Source organism: Zonotrichia albicollis, chromosome 15 (assembly GCF_047830755.1).
Source record: "Zonotrichia albicollis isolate bZonAlb1 chromosome 15, bZonAlb1.hap1, whole genome shotgun sequence".
In the NCBI taxonomy this organism is placed as follows: Eukaryota; Metazoa; Chordata; class Aves; order Passeriformes; family Passerellidae; genus Zonotrichia; species Zonotrichia albicollis.
The window spans coordinates 14,574,729-14,596,817 of NC_133833.1; the positions used below are offsets into that span (position 1 = coordinate 14,574,729).

Consider the following 22,089-nt stretch of genomic DNA (forward strand, 5'->3'; position numbering starts at 1 on the left):
ACTTTTTATCTCATGGGTACTGGAATTTCATGAATATGTATAATGTAATGCTGCAAAAAGAGGGCAGCTAAAATAAGCTTGGTCATGTGTAAAGGTTAAAATAAATTTAACTGTACATTGTATATATAAGAAATAATTTTCTGCAGTGCTGTGGGTTTATCTGTATCCTGCTTAAAAAACTAATCTCTTAAGGTTTGAAGAATGCAGAACATCTTGTACTGCTGACTAAGAGATTTTTATGACTTCATTAAGGGCAGTGCTCAATTGTGTCCATAGTGCATCATTTGAAGCAATTATTGCAAATGAAACTTAGGAGTCTAAAATAGTGCAGGGCATATACTCATTATTGTACTTCAGCTGGAATTGTGGATCTGCAGAGAGGCTGCATCTCTATCCTTCCCTCCTATGCCAGTGTAGAACAGGGAATACTTGAAAGTCAGACAGCACAATAGTCCAGGTGTCAGTGAAGTACTGCTTGAAATATTTTGTAGCCACTGGTGGCTCTGTCTTTTATTGAACACCCTTTACAGTACCTGTGAACTTCTGTAAAATGAAATTCAGATGCTGCTGTGCAGTTTCTTCTTGCAGTATCTGTTGCTTGAAAAGAAGGAACAGCACCTGTTTGAATTAAAGCTGGAGGCAGTTTCCAGCCAATACAGGTGTTTGTTTGGGTGCTTTAAATAGCCCAGGGATTCCCCAAATCAGCAGAAGGCACAATCTCTTTATTGAAGCTGCAACAGGTTTTAAACACTCCTTTGACCTTTGTAGGTTTGTGTATGAGCATGGGATGAGATCGGCAGGAGAATGACTTTATCTGAAGGTATCATAAACCAACATTGAGTCCCTGAAATATTGTATTCACTCATGCTGCAGACTAAGCTCTCTTTTTCAATCAAGATGTAATTTGTTTCTTGTTTGTTTGGGGGTTTTTTTTATTGGCTACTGCAGTGGAAGCTCATACAAATAAAATTATAGCTTTATTGTGTTTTAAAGGTATAAAAGAAAGCCAAAGGAAGCTATGCTCTAATTGTCTTCATTAAGCCCCCTATTCTCAAGAAAGAGTCTAAGTTTTTAATAGGGAGCTGGCTGTGTACAGGTAAGAGATATATTCAGCCTAGGTAGGCTTCTATCAGATAGATCAGTACTAGAAGGCTTCACATCATTGTAGTTTAGTTTTTGGCAAGATGTTAATAGGATTTTACACCCTAAAGCTGCACAGTAAAGTACAGCAAGTTAGTTTTTATGCATATTAGCCTTAAGTCTTAGTGGGGATTTTGTGCCTGAAATTGCCTGCTGAAGTTTTCTTGTCCATGCAAGAAGAGTAGTTTGTCTCTTAGCCTTGTCAGGGTAAGGTTTGATTATCCCACTAAGCTGTCAAAACAGGAACTGATAGGAGGAGATAAACCAGCCCATAGCTTGGCTGCAGATGGCTGGGTAGGGACATGAACCCCCTTTCATCTATTCTGGAAGGGTGGCATCAGGGTGGGTGGGTGACTGCTACCCCAAATTCTGCCTCCTGCATGGCACATTTCTGGGATGGGATTGGTACAGCTCCTGCTTTGATCTGTGCCTGGTTTATTTATTTGCATCATAGCGGCACTTTAAGTGGTCTGCAAGGAGATACAAAGCCTGGACCTTTTCACTGCTTGGGTTGGTCTAACTCTCATAAACAGAGTCAAACCCACTTGGAACTACGGCAGTTAAGTTCCTCTGTTTATCCTTAGCATATGGAACTCTGTGACAAAATTTATTCAAATGTGATGTAAAATTTCAGTCTGGGCAAAGAAGTCCGAGTTTATCAGTTAGTTTTGTGTCTCTGTGCTGTGCATGTATAAACACGCAGGATTAACATGATCTGTCTGTCAACACAGGTTGCTGCCTTGAAGTACATCCCATCAGTTCTTCATGATGTTGAAACGGTTTTTGATGCCAAGTTACTGAGGTGAGTCACTCTTGAACACTTCCTAATTGTAAGCAATTAATTCTTTTAGATCAGTTTAGTTCCACAAAGCTACACCAATTCCTACTGATTAAGACAGTGGTGGGTTCCTGGATATGTTTGTTACTGGTCTCTTGTCAATGTTCATGATATATAAATAAATTTAAGTCTTAAAATGTGATAAATGTTTGGAAATATGTGATTTTCTGCTCTTTCTCTCTGTCCTTATAAACACCTGATGAATTAATCTGTATGGTATTTATTACATTTTTCCTTTTCCTGCAGCCAACTTCTATATGAATTTTACACTTGCATTCCACCAGTGAAACTACAGAAGCAGAAAGTGCAGTCCATGAAGGAAATCGTACGCAGCAACCTTTTTAAAAAACAAGGTAAATACAAAATGCCTCTGAGGCTTCAAATAAATGTGTGAAAATTTTCAGTGACTTACACGTTGTGCAATTCACGTTTGAAATGGAGTGAAACAAATAGTGAAAGAGTGTGAATGCCAGGAGCCTGGGCTCTAGAGGGGATTCAGCTCTTTCCACAGGATGTACAAAGTGTGATGGCTGGCCTGGAGCAAGGAACAGGTGGGGCTCAGAGGAACAGTTTTGTGTGGTTTTCTTGTGTTATAGTAGTTAGGTGGGTGAGCTATACACCCTCTCAACCCATTTTAAGGTCTATAGTGGAACAGGAAGTGAGACCTGTGAATAATAAGGCCTCTGCCTAGGAAGAGGGCAAAAAAATATCTGTGCTGTGGTACACTGAGCTGCAATGCAGCATTTCCACTTGCAGGAATTACAATGCTTCTCACCCTCTACCAGAACTTAGTGTCTTTCTCAACTCTCAGGAGTGTTAATGATACTGAAATGCCCTTATCGCCATTGTGCTCAGTTTTCCTTCATATTATCACGAGAAATGAATTTTTGCTGAAGAAATCCTATCAGAATAGCCAAGTTTTACATGATTAGTTTCATCTCAGTGTCAAGTGTTCTGACTCCTCTCCTGTGGGCTGGATGGTTGCTTCTCTCTCTGCATCTTTTTGCTGTGTAGATAACCTTCAGAACCTGAAAGGCACACGGACTCCTCAGATGAGTTCCAAATTCTGACAGCTCAGAGATAATGATTCCAGGAACTTGACAGTACAACAGTGGGTTGCAAATAGTGCTGTGTGTGAGTAGATTGAGAGAGGATTGCTTTGCTCACCTCATTCTGAGTTGCCAGGAGAGTGATGCAGTTCTAACTAGCCAGGACAGATAAAAATTACACTTTATTTTCAGACCTGTGTTGTATTCCATTGAGACTGAATTGTATATTGTAAGCTTTAACAACGACTAGCAGTGTCTGCTGTGTTTTAAGACCATTGTAGATTTCCTGGGAAAAAAAGTCAAGAAAATAATGTAGGTGGTTTTAATGTTTAGATTAGATTAAGCAATATTTTAACCTATCTTTATGCTAATATTTTCATGGTCAACAGCTGTGATTTTTTTTGAAACTATGTGTAAATTCACATTTGCTTTTTTTAAACTATGTGTAAATTCACTTTGAATTGGTGAAATGCAAGTAGCTGCAGCTTAGGTATCTCCAGACACTGATCTAAAATATTAAGAGGAGATTCTAATTAATTTTCAAACAGTTCTAGTCCTGCATTCCCAGTTTGCTCTGGTAGTTGACTGTATTTCTGTTTTACAAGCAGAGTCTGATACATCATTGCAGTATGAGGTGCCTTTACTGCTGCTGCTTCTAAAATCAGAAGTGCCAGACTCAGTTTTATCTGTGGTGCTTGTGGCAAGAAGAATTAAGACCAGAAAGAGAAATATCTTCTCACAAGAGTGAAAGATGTGGGTACAAATAAGGCACTCACCTGAACTCTTGATCTTGCTAGAGTTCAGTCAGCTACCCTGTGTTTAATACTGAGAAATTAGATGTAAGGTATAAACTATTTTTTTTGGTTCAATAGTTTTTGTTTAAAGAAGCTCATTTGTTATTGGTTCACAGTTCAGGAGTGATAGTCAGAACAGCAGATCCCAGGCTTGTATAATAAGGAATAAACCCTAATAAATATTCAGAAGGAAAACAGTTGAGCATACAATAACTGTGTGCTTCACAGTTCTATTCACTAGTGTACATCCTACAGCTCCTTTCTTCCACCCCTCTGTGTGTTCCAGAAGAGAAAAGAGTGAGGTTTGGATTCCCAAGGTTCTTTCATTATAGTCTGCTTAGTGTGGTGCTGGTTTCATGTGTTTAACAGGCCCTTCCTTTAGCTGAGGTCTGCTAATGCAAAATACTCTCTAAAGCTTTTACTACTGCAGATAAATAATAATAATAGATTGCTGGTTGCTTGTAAATGCAGCTTGTCTGATGTCTTGAAATAAATAGCTGGTCTGTCGTGGGATATGTCTACCTCAGGATGCATTGTGAATTCTAAAAAGAGGAGATGGTTTTGTTTCTGTATTTTTTAGGTAATAATGAATAAGAAATTTTGCTAGGGGGATTTCTAATTCTGGGGACCTTTTATAAAACCAATAAATGGTGGGTTTTACATAATGCTGACCAGATAATTAATACATTTTAATTTTTCCCCGACAGGTAGTTAGTGGATTCATTTAGTCTTAAATTTGTAGATAAAAAAAATGTATTGCCCAAAAGCTCTCCACCATTTTTTTGCTAACATCAGACACTTGACAGCAGAACCAAATAACTGAGAGCATCAAGGCAGCAAATCACACTGGACTGATTTGCCAGCCCTGCTGTTTCACCTATATCCTGCATATCTGGGTACTGTGATCCAAACTTGACCTAGTAATTGGCAGCTAAAGTGTATCCACTACGTAATATGTAAAAATTAACTGCTTGTTTATGTGCTTGTGGGGATTGCATGTGCAAGATCTACCTTAAAATGTTTATACTGTGATACTTAATATAGTAATACTTTGTATATAATTTATAATAAAACGTAACTGTTCTCCTTTTGGAGGAGTCTGGAGAAATGGATTGATTTTTTTTTTCATGTATTAGATTAAAATCTAATCTTAATAGGACTTCAAGAGAAGTCCTTTGAAGAAGCATTTGCCCAAAATAGAGAAATCAAGTTGCTGTCATTTTAAAATAAAACTAAAATATACCCTGTTTGTTTTAGCTTAATCATGACATATCGTTTTAGCAATATCGTGACTTATGATAGTACTAACAAGAGAATATTTTTGCTAACTAGAAAATATTCATTTAAGCATTTTGCGTGTCAGTAGTTTGATGAAGTGACAGAATAAAACAGCTCCTTGCTGGTAATGTAGGATTTAGAATTGCCATTACTCAGAATTTAAAATGCCTGAAACTGACAACTTTGCTTTTTTATCTTATTTTTTTTTCTTACTGAAGTAGCAGGCATACCTTTACACCACCCTTAGTGCAATGTGGTCAGGGCCAAATGGACTCTTGCAAATATATTTTCCTTTTCTTGAGACCATTCCATAAAGTTGCCATTCCTCTAACACAGAATGGCCAGCTAACAATGCTCCTATTGCCTCACTGATGTCACTCAAGTATCCTTTAGGGTATTTAATACTGGAGTTTCTCTGTTTGGTAATGATCTTTACACCTTTCCTTTCACCCAACTTCCCCTACATTACTAACAGCAGAAAATTATCCTTCAAACAATTACAAGGTGTTGACTTAGTCTAAATGCTATTTTTGATTATTTGCATTTATGTTTTGTTTTCAACCTTAACATTGTAATTACCACAGGGATAATATAGTATATATTGTGTGTATATCTATATATGTATATATTCTCTATCTCTCTATCTATATATATATTATATAGAAAGAGAGAGTGTGTGTATATATATATAGTATATATATATCTCTCTATATATATACTATATATAATACCATAGTCCACATCATGTTTAAGTGCAGGCACTGAAGAATGTGAAAAGGCCAATACACAATTAAGTATCTATATCATTGCATAATATAAAATTTAATATCATTACATTATTATTAGATCTATTACTATATAATATATAACATAATAGTGGTATGGAAACATTTCTATACTGTGCTGTTGTAATACTGTGCACAGTAAATAGCAAACAAATCTCTTTTCATTTACATTGCCGTGGCTTAAAATAGAAGATTCTAAAGGCGCTTTTTTTGCTGTACATTAAATACAATTGATTTTCAAATTAATTGGGTAGAGAACCAAGTGTGTGTGGGGTGTAGACACCGCCTGATTCATTACTGCACTCAATGAGCTGGAAGGTCATTAACAAGAATGAAAGCACATGTAGGCTATCTCAGAATAGGATGCAGCATGATAATTAAGGTAAGATTGCCAACAGTATCATTAACTAAAGTTCACATTTATCTAGAACAGGTAGTATTTTTTTCTGCCATGAATACGGAATATATTTAACTACACTGCTAATTACAGTGAAGTCTATTAATTTGGGATGTTTCAGATTATCCATTTTTCCTCCAGACTTTAGTCTCTTTACAGGTAGTTCAATTAATTTACATCCATTCCCAGAGGTGTTATCTTTATAATTCAATTGGACTGCATATATTGGCATTTCTGTTCTTTGACCCATTGATATTCTCAGCATTTTCCAAAGAAGCAGACTTGTGAAAACATGGGAAAGTGTTTTAGAGAAAAAATTTAAAAGTCAGTGAAATTTGCCTTTATTAAATAAGTCACACATGAACCTGAAGTTGGAAGCCTTGAGGCTAAACTGAATTTATTGCTAGGTGTTCCCAGGCATTCGAAATTTCCACTGTAGACCATGGAGTGCTTTCATCAGATAGGAAATGGTCCCATGCACATCTGCTGTAATTGATCTTCAAAGGCCTTGCAGCACTAAAGCACTTTTAGAAGCCTTTAAATTACATTGCCATTTTTTGTAGAGGCATTGATTTCTTGTTCCCACTCTGCAACTATAACAGAGCTTGGAGAGGTTATGGGGGTGCAGGTGTTTGAGGGGCTGAGTGCAGGATGATGGATGTTTCCATTGCTTGTGCACTTTCACCGTGGCATTTAGGAATGTTCTAACAGGATGTGTGAGCAGACTTTTATACAGTTTTGTCTTTAGAAAATAATAAGTCCTTTTTGGTCAAAGGGCAAGAAATCTGCCTAATTTTTGACACTTTGCTTTTAGATTACTTGATATTTTATTTTAAAATGTCAGAGTGACAGAAATGTTTGCCTTGTCTCATATAAACACCTCTAATGGGATTTTAGAGTCTCTTTTATGATGTAAGAAACTGTCTCCTGTCATATCTGTCACCCTGTTTAGTAGTATGTAATGGATTATTCTCTCTCTGTTGTGAAGAGATTTTGTCAGAATTGTTTAATTTCTATGTAAAACTACTTTTCAGGAGTTACTGTTTCATTTGTTTATTTTTAGGAAACTTACTGCCAAAACTCTCCCACCATCTTTCTGTTTCTGAGAAAATAACAAATTAAGATATAGCTGTTCATAAATCACATGGAGTTTTTATTGTAGTTAGTGTTGCTGAGTTTACAGTATTTGGAGCTAGATGTTTATTCTAAGCTGGGTCTGGAATATTTATAACATTATATCAAATGCAGGGAGCCCCCAGCAGAGGGAATGATTGGCATCTGACTCCATGATTCAGAAAGTTGAACAATTGCTTTATTAAAACCATACTGTAATACACTAATACTACATTATAACTATACTAAAGAGATACTATACTATAAGAATACTAAAGAAAACCCCTGAGTGTCTGAGTCAGCCAGGACACAGCTTTGAGTGACTGGCTAATCACTCAAAACTACTTTCACCTAAATCACTGTCTGTAAACAATCTCAACAACACATTCCACATGTGCAAAAACAACAGGAGCAGTGAGTAGAGATAAGAATTGTTCTCCCTTCTTCTCTGAGGTTCTCACTGCCTTCCCCAGGAAAAATCCTTGGGAAAATTGTGCCTGCTGCTCTCTGTGAAGAGATCTGAGGCCACAACATCATGCTGGAGCTTGTAAAAGAGTAGCCTTGAGAGAACTGTTTTTTATTGGTGAGAAATGAATATAAAGTGCTTCAACACACAATGAAATGTGTATGTTTGCTAGTGGTGCTTTGGATGGTGCATTGCCTCCTGGTCCAGCCCTGCAGAGGGGTTTGTGCTGCAGCAGAGCTGAGATCACCCCAAAGAGCGGGAGCTCTAAGTAGGGCACACAGATGGTCACTGGCAGGGTGGGAATTGGGTTTGTCTTGGCTGGAAATGCAGGCCCTGTGCTCGCTGTGGCTCCAGACACGGCTGCTGCATGTTCAGCATATGCAAACCACTTGCTGATTTTGGAAGAACAGCAGCAACAGACATATGTTAGCACCAGGGGTTAATTTGCCAGATGCCAAAAGAAATGCTGAGACTGTAGCAATTTTTTTTTCCTCACTGAAGAACTCTTTTCATTCAATTACTGTTTAAACATAAGTATTGCACACACCCCTAACCACACTGATTTCCCAACTTGGGTACATTACTGAGTTTTACCTGTGAAACACTTGGTTTCATTTCACAAACTGAATATTGTTCCTAGTTTGTGTTGATATAGTGTATCGTTTTTACCTGTAGGATTAGTAAGAAAAAGTTTTGAAAAAAAAAAAGTAGTAGGAGGAGTAATTTCTGGTTAAGCATCTTTCAGTTTAATTATTATGGTCAGGATTGAGTTACAGATAATGATTTTTACTATTATTATCTTACAATCTGGTTCCTACTGACAAGATTTCCGAAGCCTAGATTTTTGGGGTTTTGTGGGGGTTTTCTATGATTTTTTTCCCCTTCCCTGTGTTCAACACAACTTTGAAACATTTTTTAAATACTTGAATTTTGAGATTGTTCATGCACATGACTGTGCTGTTTTTAGCTACTGGGAAAAATGGAAGTAAGTCACTGATCATATATTCCTTTAAAAAGGTTCTGAAACCCAGTCTATCCTGTAGATTCAGTCTTGAATTTTGCATTTAGCTTATTTATTGGAGCACTTTTAAGGTGTACATTACCTCTAAAACATCACTTCTAGTCCTATATTTCAATCATTCATCTTTTGCCAGTTCTATTGCTGCAATGTTTTGATATAGATGAATATGGCATAAACATATCTGTAGGTATTTATCTGCACACATTTGTGATGAACATATGTGGATTAAAGCCATTACTTGTGTTTATGGATGAGTAGGAGACATGCTTGATATTGCAACTGATAACTTTTTGTTAGACTTGACCCATTATGGCATTTTGGTAGTTACATTTTTCAAAAATCCTGTTATGTGGAGAGAAATCAAGTTAGGTGAACTAGTTTTAACAATGAACTTTGAAATGTATGTGTAAAATGTGGTTTACAACTAGAAGAGAGAGATCAAAAACATATTATAGCACTTGATAACGGCAGATATTGGGTGTCAGTAAAATGAAATGAGGAAATGTGAAAATTCACAGAATGATAGGATGGCCTGGGTTGGAAGGGACCTAAAAGATGTGAATGTGCCAGAGAGGATGTGCTGACAAGGCTGTGTCTGCCTGGCAGCCTGCAATGCCTGTGAGCTGGAAAAGGCACCAAGTGCTGGGAATGCTCTCTTGGCTAGAGCAGGGCTGTGCTGGAAGCCCTGGCTGCCCTGGAGTGCCTGGAGCTGCTCAGCCCTCACAAGGGGGACACTTCAACACACACCTGGAAGTTGGCAGGGGCAGAGCAGCTGCTCCTGGGTCAGTGCTGTGCTCTGGGTGCAGGACCTGCTCTGTGTCCTGCCTCACCTGCTGCCACTGAGCAGCCAGCAGCTGCTGAGTGCTGGCCTCACAGGATCCTGTGCTTCTCCTGCCTTCATGTTCCTGTTAGAGTCCAGGGCACAAAGAGAATTTGCATCTTGCAGTGCTGTCAGAATCTGTAGGTGACCTGCTGTGGTATTTTCAAGGTCCCCAGGACAAAGAAGGAAATGATTGAATCTGACTCCATGTTCTTAGAAGACTAATTTATTGCTATATTATGCTATACTAAAGAATAGAGAGGATCCTTACAGAAGACTACAAAGAATGATAATGAAAAACTCATGACTTGCCAGAGTCCCAACACAGCTGGATGGTGATTGTTTATCCAACATGTGAATTGTTTTTACTTAGTGACCAACCTCCAACCACATTCCAAAGCAGCAAAACACAGAAGAAGCAAATCAGATAATTATTGTTTTCATTTTTTTCTGAGACTTCTCAGCTTCCCAGGAGAAGAAATCCTGGTGAAGGGAATTTTCAGAAAATACGACAGTGACAACCTGAGGTACCTTCTTTTCTGTGGTTCTTATCTAAGCTGTGAAATTTTTACTAAGATTCAACAATGAATGAAAAATACACCATTTTGAAATCATTATTCTGGCCTTCCCAGTAAACCAAAGAGTTAAATTGCAAATAACAAAGAGGGAAGACTTTTAACAGGAAGATTGCTGCAGTTGTGAACAGATGTCCTTTGTGAAGAAGCACAAAGCTTTAATTGAGCACTGGCTGCCATCAGAAGTCTCACCTCATTGAAAGAATGTTGTTCACTGGCTTTATTTTTAAGGCTTTGTTCTAAATCTGTATTCAGATGACACCTATGTCCTTATTAAATTGGCATGCCAGTTTTTAAGTGGGCATGAAGCCATCCTAACAGATGGATATGACTACAGGCATGCCAGGGAATCAAGAGAAGTGTTTCCTAAGGGAGACAAAAGTGGTGTTAAATCTTTATTACCATTTTGGCTGCACGTATGAGGCAGTCAGGAATGAAACCGGTCTGTGATTTTCGCTGAAGGAGACCCAAATGTCTTTTTTAATGACATGATTGCATTAATGACTTAAGAGTTTGAATTTCATTTACCTGGTACATAAAAAATCATTAGGTATCTTCCAAAGGGCATAAGGTGAATAAAAGGGTTAAAAAACCCAACCAAACCCAAAATAGAAAACACATAACTCCTTAATCTTGGACAGCAATGGATCTACCTGTTCTTATGCAGGAAGGTGCTGCCAGGAAACCTCTCCAAGAAATGGGTTGGAATTTGGGATTGATGACTATGCATAATACTAAATCTTTTGACAGACCTTGATGAAGAAAATGCAAGATGCTCAAACTGTATGTTGATGTTTTATGTGTTCACATAAAAGTTGGGGCAGCTAGACTAAAAGCAGTCAGAACAGTTGGGATTTTTCATGCTTTTGAACATTAAAGAATAGATTGCTGGCAATGTTCTTACGTTATTTATCAAGCAGAAAAGAAAGCAGCTAGTATTTGAATAGGCATCTTCCCCTCTCCATGTCTCTCCCCTGTCTGTCTTGAGCTTTCCTGGGGCATGGAAGGAGGTGTGAGAATGTGAATTGCTTCATCACAGACTTAGAGATTTGTTTAGGTTGGAAAAGACCCTTAAGAACGAGTCCAACTCTAAACCCAACCCTGCCAAGTCTGCCACTAAACTATGTCCCCACATCCACTCATCTTTTAAATCTCCTCAGGGGTGGTGACTCCATCCGTGCCCTTGGCAGCCTGGGCCAGGGCTGGACAACCCCTGAGGCACTTTCTACTACTTGAGAGAGCAACTCAGGGAGATGTAGAGGAGGAAGGTCCCCCCTGAGCCCCCCAGCTCCCTCAGCCCCTTCCCAGCTCCATTCCCTCCTCCTGCCTGGCTCCAGTCCCTCTGTGCCTTTCTTGCTGAGGGCCCCAGGACTGGGCAGAGCCCTCAAGGTGTGCCCAGAGCAGGGCCCAGCACAGGGACAGTCCCTGCCCTGCTCCTGCTGCCACACTTGGCTGGGACAGGCCAGGTGCCCACCTGGGCCTGTTCAGGTGTCCCCAGCACCCCAGGTGCCTCCTGCCTGGAGCACAGCACCTGGCACTTCCCCTGCTGGCCTTGGCCCATCCATCCAGCCTGGCCAGGTCCCTCTGCAGAGCTCTCCTGCCCAGCCCAGTGCCATCTGCAGCCTTGCTGTGTGTGCATCCAGTGATGAACCTAAATCATCAACTACGACATAAAGTTTTCTTTTAGCTATGTTTTTAATTACAGTCTTCCACCATTTTCTTCATTTTTTCCTCCTTTTCCCAGGCCAGTGAATTGTTGATGTTAATAAGCACTTGGCTCATTTTCCTTATGTAACTTGTGCAATGATACCTTAGTATTAATCAGAAATTTATATACTGGTTCAACAACCTTTTCTTTGTCCCAAGATAGTACAAGAATTTCATATTTTATGTCGTGTCCCAGTGAAATAGTTTCAGCTGGGTTTTCAAAGTTACAAGGAAGCAACTAGAGGTTTATATTTAATTTAGTCCACCTGCAGGTTTGGGCGGAGATCAGGCCTACCTTGCTACAAATGCTGGTTTTTTTCCATTTTTGGTAATGGATTTTGATTCTATGTGTTTCTCAGAATATTTTGGAAGTTCATCCTCATATGGGATGATTTTAACTGTTAGGGGTCTTCTAAAACCTAATTAATTTTTCCTTTTTTCTATTAATGAATAATGTCCTAAAAGTGCATTACAAAATTAAGTATTTCTCCTGTATAATCAACAAGCTGAGTTTAGCTTGCAGCCAGTCAAAAAATATAGACATAAAGCATTAATATTAACGAAATTCATTTACACAAAAACCAAATTTTCTTACTAAAATCTATTGATTCTTTTCATATTAGTATTAATGGAAAGTTTGACCTTTTTTAAAGGAAACAATATAGCTAAAAGTTAAGCAACCTCTGAATTTCCATGTAACTTGACACTTCAACATTGTTCACATCTGAAAATACCCTGTAAATAATTGATCAGCTGCATATGTTAAGTCCTTTTAGGAGATTCTGTATGTATCAAATATGGATCCAATCTTAATTTATATTACCAAGTACAACCGGGATTACTGAAGCTTGCAGAGTAATTAGCTCCAAAAACCGGAGGAAACCAATTGCACCTTCTGCCTCTGCTGTTCCCTCAGCACAATAAGAAAATTTGGTCTCTGCAAGAGGCCCTGCCTTCTCCATGTTTAAAGAGTATGGAATGGCTCTAGGTGGGAGAAAAATTATGTCAAAGACTTGATTCTTTCACCAAAATACACACGTGTGGGTTTTATATGAGTTATAGACAGCAACAGGCATTTTGCTTCCTGATAGGAAGCTTTAAGTGACCTCTGAAGGCTGGTATGGAGGAATTTTAAACTCAATATAGTTTGCTCCCACTCCTCTTTAAGGTGTTTTGTGTAACTTGTTACGATCTTGTCCATGTTTCCTGATTATTGATCAAATGTGCATCCCTGGCATGGGAAGTCAGGTGTAATTTTGTGATTAATATACCCATAACACTTATCTTGAATCCTAGGGTTTTATTTTCTATATGAAGACAAATTAAAAATGTACCTTATCTAGAAGACAGGATTCCTCTTTCCAATGATTTTCTCAATTTAGTCTCTTACTTTGCTTTTGAAATAAAGCTCATTAGGTGTAGGTTTTATTATCCAGTTGCTCCTGGTAACTTTGAAAGCTACCCCAAAGGAATTTTTGTATTTCCTAACTGTCAGACAGTTCAAAGGGACATCTAATAGCTTAAAATTGAGCTGGATATTATTTTAAAGGAGTGAGAGCAATAAGTATGTTTATCCTGGCAGATGTGAGACTGGAATGTGCAAAGAACCTTCCATCTTCTTTGTGAGAGGTGAAAAGTGGCTGAGATGTCACATAATGTGATGTGACTTTGAACTTTGCTGTTATGAGCAGCCTGTTAGCACAGCACTCCCTACTGATGCCTTTTGAAGTGCAAGTGTTTTCAAGCATTATTTTTAAGAATGGTAGTTATGGGGGAAGAGTTGCCAGCTGAATTTCTCACATGCTGCTGATTTGGAATCAGTATTTCTACACATCATTGCAGATTAGTAAAAGGTTAAATGTGTTTGTCTAAATATGTTTATCTTCATGTTGAATTAGTTGTAGCTGTTACTGTGTCTGTTGCAGATTGTTAGAGTAAGTTATGAGTCCTTATTCAAAGTGTAATTTATACAGAGCAATTTGAGAGCAGAGAACTTGTGGCACAAAGTCTTACCATGGGTGGAACTCTGCTGTAACTGCAGAGTTCAGGCAGGGAGAGGGATGCAGGTGAGTTTTACTGCCAAGAGTTTGCTTGGTGTATGGAATCCACAATGCTACAGAGAAATGTGGGGTTTAGCTGATGCTGAATCATTCCTTCAGCATGTCCTGCACACAGTCAGAGAATCTGCAAAGGAACACCAGGATGGAGTAAACCAGAAAAGAGAAATCTTACTCTATGTGTATTTCCATACGGGCCAAATATATGTGAAACAGTTTTTAAGCCTCACTACAGATGCTGTGCAAGTTCTAGAGAGTAAAATGACAAGAAATGGGTTTCACCTCTCTGTCTTTAGAATAACAAGTTTGATATCATCTCTTCTGATATAGGACACCTTGATGTTTGAGTCCATGGATGAAAAAATGACAAGCCCCAAAAATGTCATTATTTATATATACAGGCATATATGTAACTTTGTTCCTAACTTGCTGACAGTCTCTGTCCATTTTGCAGGGATTCAGGATCTCCTGTAAATTTCTTCTGTGCTGTGGCACTTGCTATCCTTGTCTTCTCTGTTCAGTTCCTGAGTTTCCATAAGCTGGTCATTTGTAGTGCACCAAGCTCCTGCCACACTACCCCTGATTAGCAGTTTTGGCAATCAAGGATCCTAGAATAGTTGAAGAATACTTGGAAAGAATCTGGGAATGTGTCCAGTCCAGCCTCCAGCTCAGCATGAGGTCAGCTCTGAGGTCAGAGCAGGTTGTTCCAGGACAGAATGTGCAACCTGTTAGTTCTGCTGCTTGCCTGTCCATGGGAGGGAGAGGCTTTTCCTTACATCCAGCCTCAGCTGCTTGTGATTCCATTTCTTTGCTTCATCTGATCCATTTAAAATCTGTTAAACCTGTGCCATCTTCCAGTAAGACTCTTACTGTCCTTCTGCTAAGCTCCATTCAATGGAACTTGGTTAGCAATAAGTGCCATATCCAAAATATCCAAAATATAGCTTAAATATTTTTGGAGTGGTCAGAATCTTGATGAATAAATTCTGAACTAATCATACTGGGAACCGTTTTCCCCCTGGATAGCCTTAGACTGTTGAAGAACAGTTTCCACAGATAACAGTAAAACAGAACTTAAGTTTGTTTGCTAGCTTTTTCAACACTAATGGACTAATGATCTTTTTTATAACTTGCACTTATTTGTTGACTGAATGTATAAACCCTTGATTTAAAAGGTCCTATCACATTTCAGCAAGTTTTTAGGTATTGCATGTAACTTTTTTTTGATGCTAATGATGTTTCTTTGGTTTAGTTTTGGCTTCAGCTAATAGCACTGCATTTGTTGCAGTCACAATTAATTAGAAGTGGTTCATATGAGCAAATCAAGAGTGTTTACTAGGTATTGAATTACATCTCAGTTTCAGAAAACCGATAATATTTTCTGTCTGCAGCTGGTGAACAAAAAGCTGCCTGTCCTGACTTCTGGAGCTCTCTGTGTCCATGAACACAAACCCAGCCAGAAGTGCTTCAGGAGGGCTGGAATCCCCTGCTGCTGGGCTTGTCTGTGCTCTGTGAGAGCAGCCCCTTGGTCTCTGCTGCAGAGGGGAGTCTGTGGCCTGCAGGAAGTGCAGGCAGTGTCTGTGCAGAATTGGGCACATAAAGGAGCTGTATGCTCTGTGAAATTCATGTATATGCTGCTGTTCAAACTTGTGTTGATATGTGTTCTTTAACTGCTGTCTTACTGGTGAGTTTGTAATTTAGTTATTGGGTTAGATTTGTCTTGTAGCTTGCAATAAGTGTTATAGAAATAGTTACCAAGAGTAGAGATACTTTCTGAGGCAAGAAATTATGCTGCTTTTCAGTCATGATTAAAAGCTCTTGGCTTCATGTGGCTTGAAGCAGTTACTTCAAATAAGAATAATCTGCAGAGACAGCTTCTGTTGCTTCATCTGCAAAATTCAGTTAGAATCTACTTTCCATTCCTTTCCCTCTTTCCCTCTTTCCCTCTTTTCCTCTTTTCCCTTCTTTCTTTCCCTTTCTCTCTTCTCTCTCTTTGTCTCTATCTTTTCTTCCTTCTCTCACCCTTCTCTCTCCCTGTACTGATGCCCTTATTCTGGAGGGATTCTGACCCTCTGGCTTGTTTTAAATCACATATTATAAAGTTTCACTATGCCTCACCCTACCCTTGTATATCATGGAGTGCACTGTGTGTCCCGGTGCTCTAAAACATTCTTTAAAAAAGGTTTATGTTTTTTTATTCCCGGATAGATATTGTAATCATTAAAGTCATTTCAAATGTGTGTATTTTGTACTCCTGAAATTTCTTATAAGCACCTTTCTCTTAAAAAGTCAATGTACATCTGAGATTGGAGTGTAACTTCATATTTGTGTCAGCTTCCTTAAATTTAAATAAAGATAATGTATGCAAAGCTCTCACTATCTCAGGTTTGATAGGCCTTTCATTAGAGCCTTTTCTTTGTCTGCATTATTTTATGTGCCTTCAGAAGAAACGTTTCAAAAATTATGCACATAGTTCTATTCTGCTGTTTGAATCTTACTTTGAGAAATAAGATAATAAATACAGTAATTTTCTTACATTAAAATCCACCATTACTCAAACACAACTAATTTCAAGATGCTTTGTATTTAAGTGAGCAATTTGTCCCCAAGTGTGAACAGCTGAACAGTGCTCAGAATTTAACTGAAGAAAATTATTTTGATCAGGAACTTTTGGTTTTGAAAATATCACATAAATTTGGAATATTCCCAAGGCATGATTGGAAAATCAACAATTCCATGTTGGGACTGTGGCTGTTAAAGCATAGCTGTTTGGAGGAGGGTTTCTTTGCATTAGTATTTCATTTATATTTGTAGCTAAGACAATTTGCTTTCTTTCAGAATGCAGGGACATTCTGCTTCCTGTGATTACAAAAGAGCTGGGGGAATTACTGGAACAGAAGGAGGATCAGCAGCTCCAGGCGCAGGAGAGGAAGTACTGTGTTGAATTACTTAATAGCATCCTGGAGGTTCTGAGCTGTCAAGACCCTGTAAGTATTGATGATGATGTAGAGAGCTCAAGTCTGTAGAAAGTCTGAGCTGATTAGGAAGTAAATTATTGATGATGATTAATCTCTTTCAAATATTTAGTACAAGTCAGTGGCAAATTGAACTTTTCTCCTATTTTTCATAAACTCAACCCAAAGGGCAGTTGAGGTGTTGAAGATGAATGCTGACTTCTGAGTAACCTCATTCAGCTGAAGATGTCTCTGCTCACTGCAGGGGGTTGGGCTACATGACCTTGTAAGGTCCCTTCCAATCACAACTTTTCAATTATTCTGTAATTATTTTAATTATATAGAATACATTTCAAATTTCATCTTGCTTCCTTTTTAAAAACCCCTGTAGTTTCTGAAACAAATGCTTTTCAGTGTACAAATGTTGTAGGGTGTGGTTTCTGCTTTCAGCAATGTCTGGGTAAAACAGATTACTCCTTACTATATTTCACTGGGAAACTATACTTTCTTTATCAGATTTCTGGCATTTTGGAACACTGACATTTTCATCTGGGTGGTTCTTTTTTTTTCTCATTTGAGGGAATTTTCAATTGCCTTTTTATTCCCTCACTTTTTAATGAGCACTAGGTTATTCACAGAAACTTCTCAATAATTTGAGGGATTTATTCTGAGAAAACATCATAATTAATTGCTTTAAGAAAGCTGTAATTTCCTTAACCTGTGAATATGTACTGATTTTTCCTTAACTGTAGTTTTCTGATACATGTGTTCTAACTTTGCAGACTTTGGATTAAGGCAAGCTGTCATTTTGGGAGTTTTTCACTGTGGCTGCCTGGATCATTTCCTAGTAAATGAAATCATTACAGCATATATCTTAATTTCATAAAAATCTTTGATACTGCTGAGGCTTTTCAGTTTGCACAGGGCAATCTTTCCATGTGTATTATGAGCTGTTTGCCTCACTGGTTTAGACTTAAGCAGTTCAGGAGGGATTGATCCAAGGGGATACAAAAGAAATATTGGAACATGTAAATTTGAAATGTAATTCTTAAGATAAATGGTGAAGCCATGATAGGGCAAAAATTGAAGCTATCATCTCATAAGGCTTATAATGCAAAGTAACTAGTTTTGTTTTTACCTTTAAAAGGTAAAACACAATTGTAAAGCAAGATGGAGTAATACTTTGTGTACTTAAATGAAGTTTATTTTTGAATTTAACAGTTGCTGTCCATAGCAGCAGTTGCTGACATGTAAAAGACTCATTAAAGCCTACTGAAAATATGGTTCTGTAGCTCATCTTTGTGTGAGTGAGAACATTATGCAGAACAGCAGAATTGCTGAGAATTTAAAACACATACATTAAAAAATATATATTGAAATTTGTTCAACAGAAGTGGCATTTCTACAATAGCTTCTTTCAAGGAAAGTAGACTGGAGATTCTCTGTGAGATGTTTGGGTCAGCATTATCTACACATTGTGCTTGCAGTGAATACTGATGCATTTCTGATATAAGAAGAAAAGCCCCTGGGGGTAAGTTTAAGTCAGCAGTGGTATTAGAACATGCTGAGCCCTCCACAGGCATCATATTTCATAGAAATATTGTAGAATAGTTGGGATATCAACAAAAGAACCAGATGCTTCTGTTGCAGAAAGTCCATACCCTGGCCTGCCTCTGGCAACACAACTGCTGGTTGGAGAAAATATGGATTTTAGAATATATTAATCATGTGTCATTAACTGTAACACTGGGCTTTGTAACCACAACAGCAAATGTGTAGCTTTTTCCTTCCTTGACAGAGGAATCCATGGATTATTATCTTATTTTTTTAACCAAACACTGATCCTCCTTCAGTACTGAAAATCTTCTATTAAGATGACTTAGCTGAAGGAGGAAAAAGGAGCAAAGGAAGGGAACCCAGCAGCATCCACACTCATTTCTCTTTAAGAGCCACTACAGATTTCTCTGGAGTGTAATGCACATGTTTATTTTCCAGCTAAAGTGAGAACTCTTGTTTCAAGGCTGCGTTTGCCTTGCAGCAGTAAATACTTTGTAACCTGTAGGCAAATGAAAGAGTTCACAAATGGCTTAGTTATTGCTTGGCAGTGTCCTTCAGGATGCCTTTATTCACTGTGATCTAGATACACACAGTTGGTTTGGGAATTAACCAAATTTTTTCAGCTGGAATTACACTTGAACCCTAATATGAATGCAGTTTTCTATTCAACAATTGATTACCTACCATTTCTCAGCCTCCTAAGAAAGTGGATGGTTTGACCTGCTGGAGGAGAAAGCTTCAGCCTTTAGTAGCAGAATCATGTTACAATATTAATAACACCAATGTCTTGTCCTTATTTCTTCTGTTTTTTCTATCTCAGTAGAAAAACCTTGTTGCAGACTAGTATTCAAAACTTTTTGGAAACTTAACTTTGATATTTTTGCATTGCATTTATCCTGTGAAAGTCACCAGAAATAGAAGGCACACAAAAGACAGGGAAGAAAAAATAGCAGTAGTTGTTCTGTTTCATGTGGTGAAAATTTATACTGTGAGGTGATCTTTGAAGTAGTTACTGAATTTTTGAAGAATGTGTTTTCTTTGTCAAAGGAAAGGATATTTTGATATTACCAGCTCTGTTCTACGGTTGTGCTTCACATTGTTTAGTAAGTGGGAACATGGGAATCATCAGATCCTTGTGCTCAAATGCTGTTTTCTTCAGCTGCTGCCTCACTGCTGGGTTCTGCAGGTAGCCAGCATGTTGTTAAAATCTCTGGTTTGTCTTGTTTTTGGATCTCGGTTTTTATGACTAGACAGTCACTGTTGGGTATCTCAGTGAAATGCCTGGGTTTGATTTTAAGATTCCTCTCCAGCAAGAAACTTTTGGACATAAATGGCATTGTTTTGATTTAATCATCTCTGAAATTAGCCTTGTAGCTTGAGATTGTGCTTCAAGCACCTGTGAAATGCAGTTAAATATCAGAACTTCAAGTAAGTCTTTGATGAAGGTCATGGTGAAATCAGTGATTTTTTTTGTTTCTATTTTAATCGAAAACACTTCCTTTTTGCCTCTTTACAACACTTTGTTTCATGCAGTCTGGCAGTCCTCCATGAGGTGACTTTGTCTCTAATCTGATATATATGTTGTTTTTTAATATTTCCTGAATCAGAAAATTTTTTTCTTTATAGTGCTTACAAAATTAAATGTAATGGCAAAAACCTTCTCTTGGAATCTACAGTGAAATCTTGGTTGACTATAAGTGCAAGAGAGATGAAGAATCTTTTCCTGTTCTGTGCATTGTCAGTAATTGGTAGCAGTTGCATTTTAGGCTGTTTAGCAAACAAGCCTGGAAGCATTTTAGAATTGTAAAGAAATGTTTAAACATTTCCCTAACTTATGGCAGATCTTAGGGCTTTAGCAAAAGAGAATTTCAAAGGAATGTTGTCAGGAATTCTGCATGTTCTTTCAGGGCCAATTACCTTAAAGTTTTCTGCAGAGACTTTTCAGCCAGAACAATGCAGGATTATGAGTTATGGTTTAAAAAAGAAATTGTTATCTTTTTATATGTGCCTTTATTTGTGTGTGTGTGTCAAAGAAGGAATACAAGTTACAGAACTGGGTGCACCAGTGAGCACACAGGATCTGGCTGGTGCAGTGCTCATTTCCTCTGAGGCTGCCCACACAGTGCCATGGTTTAGATTTGTGACCAGAACAGTGTTGATCATGCAGCAATGAAATTTTAGTTATTGCTGAACTGAGAAATTTTAGTTTAATTGCTGAGCAGTGCACAGTGCCAAGGCCTACTGTGTTTCTCACTGAGCCCCACTGCAGGGAGGAGGGCAGAGCTGGGTGAGAGTTTGGGAGGGCACAGAGCAGGGACAGCTGCAATGAATTGACAGTTTCAAGGGTTTCCCAGTGGGAAACACTTCTCAGGTACAGGTTGTGAAATTTAATTCCCACACAGACATTCAGTGAGTCCCTTCTTGCCACTGTCCAAATAAATGAACACTCCATCAGAATCTGAAGTGCAGGGTTGACTCTGAAAAAACAGAACTGCTTTTCCTGTCCCAGTCCTGTAGTAGTTTAAATAGAAGAAAAAGCTAAATCAAACACTGTCTGCTTTTACCCTGCACATATATTTTTGAAAGAGAGTGAAATTTTGTTTGGTTTGGATTTTCTATTAACTAATCTGTGTAGTAAGCTGTGCCATTCAGCCCAAGAAGCAACCTGAAGGTGTTTGAGCTGTGTGAGAACAGTCCCTCCTGCTGACCTGCCTACAGAGCCTGACCTCTGGTTCTTCCATGCCTTGGAACAAAAGGGAAAACAAACATTTTTGATCACCATATTTAATTAAATGGAATAATACAATTAATGTTTTCCAAGGGAACATTTATATATGATACAAGTTGTTTATTTAGCTCCTAAAAAAATCTTATGCTTAATCAGTGGACTGAAGCCAAATGATGGTGGGTTTTCCCATGTCATCCTTGCAAAGAGAAGTATGATCTGAAAAAGCACATGTTGCAGTTGGTTGTTAGACTATCTTCTGAAGCTAGAAGCTGTAAGATAAAAGACAAAATTTTGTGTATTGACAATGTGTGAAAACAATTTTTGTTAATTTCTCAATGTCGGTATTGAATGCCTAGTTGTTTCTTAGATTGTCAAGAAGAAAGGAAGTCCCAGTTCCATAGAGAAACCATTTTATTTCATTTGCTAATGTTTCTCTGAAAATTCAAAGGTCTAGCAGAAAATAACCTTTGTGTGCTTGAGCATATGTAATAGTTTTTCCAAGAAGGGTTTGTTATGTGCTACTTGTGAATTAAGAATAGAGCTCATCTTTAATGATGGAGTCAGGGCTAAATGTTAAAACTCATTATGCTATGTTCTGAACTGTTACTAATTATGGTATAGCACATACTGAAATGTGAAAGTGAACTTGCATTACATGAGCCCTCATCTTTGAATTTAAAAAAACTGAAAACTAATGAACAAATTATATCCCTCTGCTAAGTGCTCCTACATAGTTTATCAGTCTTGGCTGTTGATAATATTTTTTTAAATTATAGTGGTACACAGTTTTATAAGAACAGCAAATGTGTC

The 22,089-nt window shown here is 38.0% G+C and overlaps 1 protein-coding gene across 1 annotated transcript in view; it reads left to right on the plus strand.

Moving 5' to 3' along the window:
* Positions 1 to 22,089, plus strand: part of DOCK2 (dedicator of cytokinesis 2) — a 160,775-nt gene that overhangs the window by 38,947 nt on the left and 99,739 nt on the right. The window contains exons 24-26 of the mRNA XM_074552037.1: positions 1,872 to 1,942; positions 2,225 to 2,331; positions 16,879 to 17,027. Of these exons, the coding sequence (XP_074408138.1) occupies positions 1,872 to 1,942; positions 2,225 to 2,331; positions 16,879 to 17,027 (327 nt within the window). The remainder of the gene's footprint in view (positions 1 to 1,871; positions 1,943 to 2,224; positions 2,332 to 16,878; positions 17,028 to 22,089) is intronic.